The sequence below is a fragment of the Falco peregrinus genome, chromosome 1 (genome assembly GCF_023634155.1).
Source record: "Falco peregrinus isolate bFalPer1 chromosome 1, bFalPer1.pri, whole genome shotgun sequence".
Lineage (NCBI taxonomy): Eukaryota > Metazoa > Chordata > Aves > Falconiformes > Falconidae > Falco > Falco peregrinus.
This window is the reverse complement of record NC_073721.1, coordinates 115,902,812-115,915,171: the sequence shown is the minus strand read 5'-3', so window position 1 is coordinate 115,915,171 and position 12,360 is coordinate 115,902,812. Positions and strand designations below refer to the sequence as shown.

Genomic DNA, 12,360 nt, shown 5'->3' with positions numbered 1-12,360 from the left:
ACTTATTAAAGAGACTTGTGGCCATTTTCTGTGAGTACTGTTAAAAAGAAGGTGTCATGTAGGAGGAAATGGTTGACTCTAGACATTTGTAATGAAAAGTAGAGCATTTAAGACCATTAGTAATTAACTTATCTCCATCTCAGCCATCTAGCAGCTGTGGTAGCTAATTCTCGGGGGCTCTTTGTTTAGACACAATTATCCCAGTACTGAGAAAACTTGTAGGCAAACTGAACAGAATGAAATGATATCATGCATTAGTCGTGCAGGGCTTAGTTGAACACTTTGATAGATAGAAAATTAATATGTCTTTTCTTCATCAGGTCACATTGATTTTAGCTGAAGTTTCAAACTAGTCATATAGGCTTTTACATATTTCTGTATCTGTGAGTATAGATTCTACCATCTAAGGATTAGTTCCAGTACCTGCTAGAACCGTTACCTTCTTTTACCTGGTGTAACTCTGTGCATGCTGGTAATGTAATTAGCAAGAGTATGTAGCAAAGATTTTTTACATTTTTGCATTGTTTCTTTTGAGATGTCCATTGTGGGATTTGCTGCAGGCTGTCATTTTTGTCTGCCATCCAATGTATGTTGGCAAAAGGGTTGTGTACTAGTCTTTGTGTCTGGTCACAGAAAAAAAATTCATGCATCTCAGCCAGACCATTTTGTTATTCCTTTAGAATTAAAAGCATATGAAACAGATGCAGCTTAATAAGTATTTTTTTTTATAAATAACATTTAAATAACTTAGAACAATAAAGTTCAAATACAACTTAAAATAAAGTTTAATGCTGTAAGAACAGAAAAAGCATGTATAAGGATGGAGAAACAACATTGAAAGCTGTATGCCCTAACAGGAATTATACAAAAGATAGGATATGTTACATAAAAACCCTTAGTATGTCTGGATTTTGCTTCATCGTTATATAAAATGTTAATTTGTGAAAAGTGAGATGAAGTACATTATTTATTCCTATTCTTATTTTACATACACTATTTGAAACATCTTTTAGAGCAGCATTTGGTATTTGTTTCATTAATAGATAGGAACATTTTGTGTTAGAGTAAACTTAATTTTTCCAAACTAACTCTTTTATCTGAATACAACAATAAACATTTACAAGATTATACTTTTTTTCTGATCATATAGTTTACGTATAGGATATCAGTTTCTTGGGGGAAGTATTTAAAATACTGCTCAGCCTCCACATTTACTAATGACTTGATAATCTGACAACTCATTCCAGCAGCCTTAAAGTCTGACATATTTTACACAACATTATCATCTGCTTATTATTATTATAGCAGCCATATTTAAGAAGCAGATAGGATTTTTTAAATAAAATATTATCAGATAATCAAGTAATGACTTATTCTTCAGGGTAAATTAATTTAAGAAACTACCCAGTTACAATGACTAAGATAATGATTGTACAACTCTTTAGAATTTTTTACAACTTTTAGTTAGTAAATCTGGTTTTGTGTATATTTTCAAATTTTTTCATGTAGTCTCTTAAAAATAAACATAAATGCGCAAGTCCAGCTTGTTCAGTTTCTCAGTAGTATTCCAGCCTCTCTTGATATCTTGTCAAACAGTCGTCTTAAAAATAATCTTCCTGCTGGAACTAGTTCTTTATAGATCATTCGTGATTAGGATATTGCCAGAGGAAGAAAGTGGGATGCTCTATGTTCTTTCTTTGTTTTTTTACCTTTCATGGGGACCCCTTTGTGGTTTAATGTAACAAACATCTCCTTTCCTTTGTGTGTCCATTTTGCAGAAGCATATGTATTATAATGGTTTTCTTCAATCAGTTCTATGAAGTTGCAGTCCTCATTGCATACTTTCTGTTGAGAGTAAATAATAAAATAGACTAAATTAAGTACAAGTGTTTTTTCAAATACTTAGATGAGGGAAGATGAGAGAAGAATATGCATTATAAACCCCTCATATTATTAATCTCTGAAATAAATAAACCAGACTTCTGAAATGTGAGTATTGAATATTTGAGCTTTGTCTATTCCCCCTTAGTATTCCACATTTTTAGAAAGTACATAAGTTCTAATCACTGAATTTATTAAATGGACACGAAAGTCTAGTATGGCATGTATGGAATAAGTACAGGATACATTTTAGTTTGTTAGGAATCTATTTTATAAAAACTATACAGATGCTCCATCTAAAAACACATATCTTTAAGATTGTACATGATACACACAAGAGAAGTTTGCATCCATACCTTTCCATAGAGCCTTCCTGACTTGTTCATTGCCAGAAAATATTCACTTTCCACTCCTTTGATTGCCACTATTCCAACTGCCACTGTTCGGATTTCTAAAATACCTGCAAAGGCACAGAGTAAGGGTTGTAAAATGGTTGGGTTTTCTCCAGTCAACTTAAAAGGTTTAGTTGAATAAATATTCTGTAATACTTCTGAGTTTATGGAAAATCTGCAGCAATCGTTCTTAGAAAACAGAAAAAATATGTATTCATGTGAAGAAAGGGCTAGACTTCAACAGTCATCTCTATGTGATCAATGTCTGCACACCGCCACTTAAAAATTGTATGGTGGTAATTTTTAAGTATATACTGAAGCTGTGATGTTAATATAAGTATTTTTTCTATTTCAAAGAATCAGCATATCTTAGAATTTACCAGGCTCAGGGTTTCATTTGGAAGAATTATGTACATAGCCATCAAGATTCACAGAATTTGTGTAAAGCCTTTATTTTGAAGACTTGTGTAGCAGTATCATCTCCTTGAAAGAGTGTAAACCTTAGAACTTGTGAGTGATAGAAAACAGACCACAGTGTCTTAAATAAGATAAAGTATTTGCTTGACCCTGGTGTGCTTTTATGACTGATCGGAGCTGCAAAGATGTGTGTACTCGAAAATCATTAAAAGCTGCACTGAGAACTTATCTATTCAAAAACAGAAAACTTGTAGCATTTTTTTCTATAAAATTATTTTCTTCTTGCTGAATTGTATCTGCAATAGCTTTTAATACACTATGATACAGTTAAGTTACCTGCAACATAAAAAATATTCTTATGTTAAAAAAACCAACATACTGAACAAAGGCAAGAGGATGATGCAAGTTATTAAGGAACACCAGGTTGGTTTCAAGCTGAAGTAGTAGTATTGTTGTTTTAAGCAATAGGTTACAGTTATATTTCTGAGTTTGAGCTGTTTTCTTCCGTATTGAGTCACCTACATAACTGTGTACGGCAGCATCTGTATTGTGACTTGTTCTCCTAAACGGGGTCTTTCAAAGGCAGCCAACTCTAGGCAAATGTCAATAGCTAGGCAGAGGGGAGACAAGTGAAGGTGGGGGACAGAGGCTTGTGTTAGATTGTCACCTGGAAGATGACCTTCCTCTTGATGAACAAAACAGTTCCTGTTTTCCTCTTTCAAGTTCGTATTGACTCTTCACAGCCACCACACATCATAATATTTTTTCACTAATTAGGTTTATTTGAAAAAGGCATTACACATCTATGATATTTTTTCTTCCCTATACTTTTTTTATATCCTGATGTCCTTTACTTTCTCTACTGTTCTGTTTTTCTTTCCTCCTTGATGTTACTGGCTAGATTTACCAGTGAATCTGTTACCTCTTCTCATGGTGTGTGTCCTGCTGGGCATTAATCTCTGAACATATACTTCGTACTTCTCTGTAATGCTAAGCCAGTTTTAAGTAAAGCTTTTAGAATTCTTTGACAAGTTTCATGCTGCTACAGGCCTAGCAACTCTTCCTGCAAAGGGTAATTTCTAACCGAAACTTAGAAAAATTGTATTAACTTTCATTTAAATTTCACTTTAGAAAAACCACAGTGAGGCTGAAAAACAGATGAACATCTGCATCTAGCCAAACAAAGAACATAACAGTGGAAGGGATCTCTGGGTCATCAAGTCCAGTGCTCTGCTAGCCTGGGAATTGCATCAGATAATTCTCTTTTTATAAACTTTGCCAATACTAAATTGGAGTTGTTATTTCTTTGCCCCCAGTGTTTCCGCCGAAGGCTGTTCCAGAGTTTGATTTATTTTAATGGCTAGAGAGTCTGTAATAATTTGCAATCTGCATTTTTTCAGCGACAGCTTATATCCATTTGTTCTTTTGCCTGTGCTGGCCATTAACTTAAGCAGAAGGTTTTTTGTAAATCTGTGTTTGAGCTTTCTATTTATACAGAATTAAAAAAAGGAAAGGTTCAAAATTACTTTTTAAAACAATAGGAATTAAGATTTCCTTGAGTAAGCTGATGTTGGCTGAAGTTACAGTAGTAAGAAATACTACTACTTTTAAAAAGGAAATGCCAAAAGGTTTTGTCCAAGGCAATAGTACTATTAGAAATTTTGAATTATTTTTTAGCCTGTTTTTTTTCTGAGGTAGATGGTGACATTCATACTAACTTAATTATGTGGAAACTTTTCACTATCCATATAGAATTTGTTATAGGACAGAAATGGGGGATGCAAATATATTTTATAAGCCTCCTGTATAACAAATCTGAATGACAAAATTAAATGTTATCAAAGTTATATTCTACTTATAATTTACAAGGGCACTACATGTAATAGATTTATTGTATTCAGGTCTTTACATGGTTTTTCATCTTTGTTAAAATGCCATTGTGTATAAAAAGCAATTCATTTTAATTAAAGACAGACAATTTGAGATTAATAACTTGTTATGCATATTCAGTTCTGTTTGTATATTATAATGTGCTTTTTACAATTTTAAGCAGTTATGTACTCCCGAAATTAGGGCTAGCTCTCACATAAATAATATTTGACACCCTGACTCGAGGTGATGTGAAATTAAAAGAATATTGTAGGTCTTTGAATAACACTTTTCTAAAGATGCTCTGTCTGTGCCTTTCTCCTTAAAGTTTAGAGGGAAAACCACATGAACTCCCTCCCCAACAGCTATGAAAAATGTTGTAGTAATAGCAGTGTCAAAGAGAAAGAAAAAAGACCAACAGAAAGTTTGGTGGAAAGAGTGCTTGTGTATTCTTGATTCTTTGCTCAGAACATGTCTATCTCAGAATTAAATGGCCTGTCATAAACTGCATGTGCTTTTTTCTCTGTTACCAGTTCTAGATCATGCCTCATCTGTTCTGATGTGTCTTAATGTATTCCCAAAGCAGAAACAAAACATGAATTTTCCCCTTTTCAGCAAAGCATTTATGTGATTTAGGTCTCTGAGGCGGCATCTCACATGCACTTTTTTATTTGGTGTGCAAGTGATTCATCAGTGGGTTCCTCTCTCTGTTTTAAGGTGTACGACACAAGTTTCTTAAGAAGACAACATACTGTAAGCTTCTGTTTCTTCTGCAGGCTGTGCCTCATTAATACTTCTGTTCATTTCAGAAATGTAGTATTGCTGCAATTCATCAATTTTTTCTTTAAATTAAGTAAATTATATAGGAAATGGAAACACAATTTTAGCAAACTGGGAAAAGACTCCACTGTGTAGTTAACCGCGGTAGCTGATTTTAGCAGAGAATTTGATTTATGATCTTTCCGTATATAGTCTTTTGTATGCAACTCACTTCTTAATTACACAATGCCGTGTACATACATGAATTTGAAATTTCTTTCTTTATGTACAGAAACTATGGAAAGAGACTGTTAAGGTTCAGAAGTTGTACATTGGAAGTTTATTAGTTTATCAGTGTCAGCATTGCAGTTGTATCACATGCTTAAATTCACTATCCAATATCAGAAGTCTCTCACAGAGCAGGAAGAATGATTTTTGAGTAATACTCAATACAGACAGATTTCAGTCCTTTATCTGTTTTACAAGGTGCTTCTGAACATAGAAGATTTCTGAGTTGAATAGCTTTTTCCTGCACATCTATTAGGTGCTGCATAATTCTCAAAGCACAAGTTCTTGGACAAACTAGTTAATGGAATCTTTAACACTTATAATGTCACTGTGAAAACATTTTAAGTACTTTACTGGTTTTTAATCTCCACTTGATATATAAGCACTCAGCACAAACTCTGAGGCTAAAGACACATGTAGATTATGGAAATCACTGTCTCTTCTAGTCATCATTTTATATCTTATATTTAAATAGAAAAATTAACTTTTATATTGCATCACAATTATAGCACAAAAGCAAGAAATTCCAAAAGGATATACCAAATAATAAAATAATAAATCCATAAAATACAGAAAGTAAGTTGTATTTTTCCCTCTTTGTTTCATTTCCTTTCAGTATCTCTATTAAGTCAAGATATCACACTATATTGCACTATATGCCATGCTATTCATATTGGTCTGTCTGTATTTTGTATGTGTTCCTGGTACTCGATCTCTGTAAAAGCAATTTCATAATGGTAAATAGACAGTAGGATGTGGTGTTGCAGTTGGGAACGTAATCCATCAGTAGGTGTCAAGAGGTAATAAAACTGTTCAACCAGAATTTTGGCCAACTGCAGGTATTTCCTGTTTCTTTTGTGCTTTCTGTAACGATCTGCTACTGGCAATTCTTGCCAACAGGATGCTGGGCTAAATTACATTTGGATCTGAGCTGATACGGTTTTCCTTATGCTCTTAGTGTATCTGGTATGGTATACAGTTGTGACTGTTCCATTCAGCCAAGTCTGTGAATGTGATCTTTTTAGTTTGCTGGTTTTTTTAAAAAAAACAACTCTTCTTTTTTCTCTTTTCTTTCATTTTGGAATTCTGCATCATTGCAATGTCTTTAATAATACTAGCCAGGAGCAACATTTGGTGTACTGGAAAGTAATGCAATAATCTCATTTTTCTACAAATGAAGGAAGGGCTTTGTGTCTGAGTAATTGATGATATGAAAACCAACAACAAAACAGTAATGTAGTCTAAAGATTAGCTTTATAAGGATGATAAGATGACTTAAGCAAAACTCATGAAAACTGGAAGAGTGTCTTTTCGGGTATACAATTTTTGACTGCCCTTAAGACATGAACTGAATTAAAATGTGCTAGTTTCATTGCTTCTCTACTGTGAACCTAAGTGTGGCTGAGTTTCAGTGTTCCTGCTAAGTTTTGTTAGCTGGTTCACTGGAAAGAGGTAAATCTCTATATCCATAGAAAAATGGTAATAGAAGTAAACCTACTATGTTGAATTGTGGTTTTAGGTCATTTTATACATAAAAGCAAAAATTCTGTCCTCATTAAAGTGAATAGTAAGATTTCAGCTAACTCAGTAAAGCCAAGGTTTTATCCCTAAGGTAGTTCCTTCAGTGAGGCAGGAGAGGCGTAGTAAGCTAATACCTTTCCAGAAAAAAACACACACAGAAATACAGACAAATGCTGAACAGGCACAGGTGTGAGATTTGTCTGTGCCAGTTTCTAAGTGTTACTTTAAGTAGCACCAGATACTTCAGAGAAATTATAAAGAACTAAAATCTACAGTCAGAAAGTCCTTGTGTAATATTAGCAGGTCCATTCTTATGTGCTTCCTTTTGAAGTAAAACGTTCTAATCCTTTCAATCTCTATTAATGAAAAGGCAAAAGTTACCCAGCTAGGATGGGATAGAGAAGATTGTTATATGTAGATTTTTTCATTTAAATACTCTTTCAATACTTTAATAACCAAAATAACTTTAAAGACATGCTTAAACTGATAAGATGCTGCCAATGAGAAGTTCAGGCAGCCAAACTTCAACGAGGTCTTAAACATCCTTTGTTTAAAAATGAAAATGTAAACTCTGTTTTTCAGTTACTTTATCTAATGCATCCACATAAAATTTCAGAAGAGGGACTTGAATATACCACAAAGTAACTGGGAACAAAATCAGATTAAAGCCAGAAAGAGAAAAAAAACAAACCCTGAAAATGGGCATACAAAATTGAAAACAACTGTAATTTCTATAAAATCAACATGAAATTCGAAACAATTTTATATGGTTGCATGGTCAGTGTATCAAATGTAGCTTAAAATTCCTGTAGTGAATGAAGTTTCCTACAGAGCTGAAATTCTGTCTGGTGTACGTAAAAGACAACTGAGAGGGGCTATAGTTTCTCTTTAGAAGATGACAACTATGTCTTTTTAACCACTTGGTGCAAATAACGGACAGTTGATATAAAGTCCAGTAGAAAAAATACAAAGAAGCAAAACAACCCTTTAACTTGACACAACAGTTCTAGTGGATGTAATATATTTCAGCTTTTGGAGACAATTTACATTATAAAAGAGGTAAGTTTCCTAGCATTCTGGTCTGAATGACGATCGCTCAGTACTTTACAAGTAGACACTTTTATGTCTGGACTTACTCCATGACTATGACCTGGAAAACAGGACAGTACCTCAGCTGGAAATTTACATAGAAAAAATTGTCATTTAGCCAACTTGAATAGTCTTTTGTGAGATAATTCTTTCCTCACAAGTGGTATTTGATAATTTTGTTTTTAATCACTGATGTTAAGTATCCTTTTTCTGATTTAATTAATATTTTCACATTAGTATTATCTGTTAAACTTTTCTTTTGCTTCTACAACACAATAATACCGTCATTTTGTTTTAAAATATCTTTGCTTTTATTGCTACACAATCTGTTTACAGTATAATCTATTTTAATATATTATTATTACATTATAATAAATTTTTAATATTAGTTTAATATAATTCAAACTAATTTCTAATTCTGCACAGCCATAGCTGAAAAGGCAGAGGGTTTTTTCTGTTTGCCTATAATATCTTCACATAACAATATCCTGTCTATAGCAAGGTAGTGAGAGTCTTGTGATTCAGCAAAATCAGGGCATTTTGTCTTTAATCATTTTTCAGCCAAGAGGCTGAAAGAGCAATTGTAATCCTTGCTCCTGAGAGGAAAGCAGTAAGTGCAGCTCATTACTGAAGATCCAGCAGGTGGTAACAACCTGTCCAGTATGTCTTTGGAAGAGAAGAGAGAGCTAAACCCCTGAGTTAGGTATTTTCACACGCTAGGGAACTGCCCTAATATGTCGGGTGATAGGGCTGCTAAGGAAGACTTCGTAAGAGATTTTCAAGTACACGTTGTGTTCAGTCCCTCATCAGCTGGCTCTTTCTCCAAACATTTCACATGTTGCCCATGTCCCCCCAATATCTGTCACGTAATGTTTCTGGTCACATAATGTTTCTGGTCACTGCTCCTTGATTTGTTAGTATCAGAGTTTCTGTAGACATCAATTCAAAGACACATTTTGGCATCCATTACATTTTTCAGCAAGGCCAGCAGCAATTTCATCCCAGTATTTTTCGGTTCTTTCAGGTATGTTATGAGAAAATGTCTAAGGGTAACATAGAAATTGCTAAGAAGACTTCTGTAGTCTTCTAAATGCTGGAGAGAAGGGAAAAAGAAGAAAAGCAAAAGTGTGGGTTTTAAGGAAAGAAGAACAAAAGCAAATGTCCAGAAGCTAGCTGTTATTTTACATTCTTATTTCCTTTAAAAATAATAGCTAACAGACAATATAACTAGTACTGATTTTTAAAATATGCTAATGTTTATGTTTATTATGTAAAATATGCTAATTAAATAAAATACCAAATGTTGTATGATATTTACAGCACTTTAATTCCTGAGGTCTCTCTGTGCACTGAAATTGAAAAAAAAGAGCCTGTTGCTGATTTTTAGGGGTAGGGAGGCTGGCACTGACAGTTAAGCACTTGTAAGGAGTAGATTTGTGAAACACCCTTTCTTAGGCAGGATTGTCTTAAGGTAAAGTATGTGGAATCTCAAATAGGGAAAGAGAGGGCAGAAAAAATTTGGATGGAGAGTAAGTCAAAACAAAATGAAACTTCTAAATTTCACTAACTTGTGTTTCTAATTGATTAAATTTGGAGCACATATTTATGAATTCAGGTGATCTGTGGCCAAGAAAAATGTCCTTGTTGTTGTTTATAAGACAGTAGTTTAATGGTATTCCATATAATTGGGGTTTTGTTCTGGGATTTAACAAGTTAATGTTTGTGCGTCTTAAAGCAAGAAAATATAAATCACAAAGGTCAATCCTACAGTAATATTGGAGAACTCATGGTGTTATCAGTGCATGTGTGCATTTGGTGAGCCAGCACAGCAAATACATTCATGAGCTGTCTTATTACACTGGAAATGCTTATCCAGAGTCTATCAGTATTTGCTTTGTGAAAGGAAATGAATACTTTCATTGGATAGTTTTGTAAGTCATTGGTTTCAGGAAACATTACCCATTTCTCTCTCTTTTAAAAAATAGCGTGTATATGGTGAACTATTTGTTTGTGCTTGTTATTTTGATTCTTAGTAATATTTTTTTAATGGATGCATCTTAAAATTCATTTTTAGGCAGAGCAATTTGTGTGGTCCTTCTCTCTCAAATATAAAATCTAATGGTAAAAAATCTACTGCCAATAAAGGTATTAATTTAAGAGATACTGTAATATGATTTAATTCTTTTTTTACCCTTCCTTGTTATTAAATTACAGTAGACAGAAAGTAGAATTTGCATTTGTATTTTGTACTGTCCTTAGCCAGAGTGAAAGTGTTTCCCAGATGGTACATCATAGAACTTATGTTCATAAGCTTTGTAAGCAGAAATACATATACAAGTCTATGTTACAATCGTTTTCAAAGTAAAAATGAGATTGTCTCCACCCCAGGAATTTTCTGTCTATGTATATGATTTTAATAAATAATCAGTTACAGTAACAGAAAACAAACTGGTACCTACATTCGCTATCACTTTCTTTTTTTAACTGTCATATATTTGCTTTTCTTTGCGATACCCAGAATTTGGATTTACGGCATAATCGTGTATAAAATACGTTGTTCTTTACAGCGTGGGCCAATATGAAAAGCTAAAAAAGCTTTTATTTAGATGCTTTGTGCTGTATTCATGCGTGCATTTGCTGTGCATGTGTAGACTATCTGAAGCACTGTAGATAGAATATGACTGTAAAAGTGATCTGCACATAAACAATGGATCTGTCAAGGATTTTCAGTAGAACAGTTGAAGCTACTGCTTCAGTGAGGTGCCAGACATCTGGATGTCATGGACAAATATTCAAAGCACTCAAAACTCCTGGTTTTGTCCCATGTGTAATTTCCAAGCAGGAAAAACTGTAGCTGTCTGAGGAAACATGAATAATGATAGAGAAATATTCCTTGAGGGCTTAATATAGCATATCATTCAAGCATCCTCAAGTAGCGTCTGTGTGCAGAACATGTTTGATCAAGTATAAGTAGCCAATGTTTATTACTTTTCTGCAATTCATTGGGCACAAAAACTGCTGTATTAAAAAAAATCAAATAATTGCGAAATGGAAGTCTATCAAAGTATTTTTTGTACTTCAGTAGATTTTCCTTTATTGATCATTTGAAAGATTCCTTACTTGACATTAAATTATCCATAAGTTTCTAGACTTTTTGCCAATCCTACAAACTGATTAATACATGCATTGCTAGATAGAACAAATTTGCAATAAACAATTGAAATTTGAGCCATGTCAAGGTTTCTGAAAGAAACCAACTTGATAGAAGCTAACTTGGTAACTCTGTGAAGATAGTATAAAAAACGCAAGATGAGAACCAAACAGAAGAGAGATGATACAACAGGGGGGGAAAAGGACTGCTTACAAATGCTTTTATTTTCCTTACAAGATCTGTTCTTTGCATGTGTACTTGGACTTGCGGGTGTTTACCTTTATGACAGAGAAGGAGGGAGTAAGCTGAGTTCCACTCTTTTTAGCGTGCGTTTTTCAAAGTGTTTGCATGGATTTGCATGCATCATCAAATGTATATTCTGGCCTTGTGGATATGTATTACTGGTACCACAGCACGAAAAGAAGGGCCTGGTTTGAACTTCCAGATTGATGTTAAGGAACCTTCCTTTTTACTTACAAACTTGCGACATTTGATCTGCAGTGGGAAATACTAAAAACCATAATACCTTTTCTAGTTATTTTTCAACGTGAATAAATGTAAAGCAGTGCCAGGCAGTTTACAACACTCAGTAAAGCTTACCTCCACTAATTACCATAGTGAGGATTTCAATGACCATATTGCAATGGACTACTGCTGAAGAGAAATAGGTTAGAACTTCTGAGTATTTTTCCTTATTGTACAACTTGTTTGGCCTCAGTTCTATCCGTTCTTCATTGAAAATGGTAGTGCCATAAGAATTGGTCTAGGATATTCTGAATCTAAATTGCCTTCTCTCCTCTGTGTATGTCTCTTTGGATCATTAGCACTTTGGACCACTGTCTTTCCAATATTTCTCTTGATTTCATCTTCAAACCCAAAAGGGTGTGACATTTTTCACTGAAGTAGATTATAAAACTATGGAACTTCTCCCTTTCGAAGGTCTGACTTGTGAATAGCAGTAAATAGTAATGACTGAATAACATGAGGCCCCAG

The 12,360-nt window shown here is 33.8% G+C and overlaps 1 protein-coding gene across 2 annotated transcripts in view; it reads right to left on the bottom strand.

Annotated features, from left to right (window-relative positions):
• Window positions 1-767: 767 nt before the first annotated feature.
• Window positions 768-12,360, bottom strand: part of FGF7 (fibroblast growth factor 7) — a 29,967-nt gene continuing 18,374 nt past the window's right edge. For both annotated transcript variants that reach the window (XM_005241459.3, XM_013302446.3), the window contains exons 3-4: window positions 2,238-2,341; window positions 768-1,845 (exon numbers count right to left, since the gene is read on the bottom strand). In XM_005241459.3, the coding sequence (XP_005241516.1) occupies window positions 1,651-1,845; window positions 2,238-2,341 (299 nt within the window). In that variant the 3' untranslated portion in view covers window positions 768-1,650. The remainder of the gene's footprint in view (window positions 1,846-2,237; window positions 2,342-12,360) is intronic.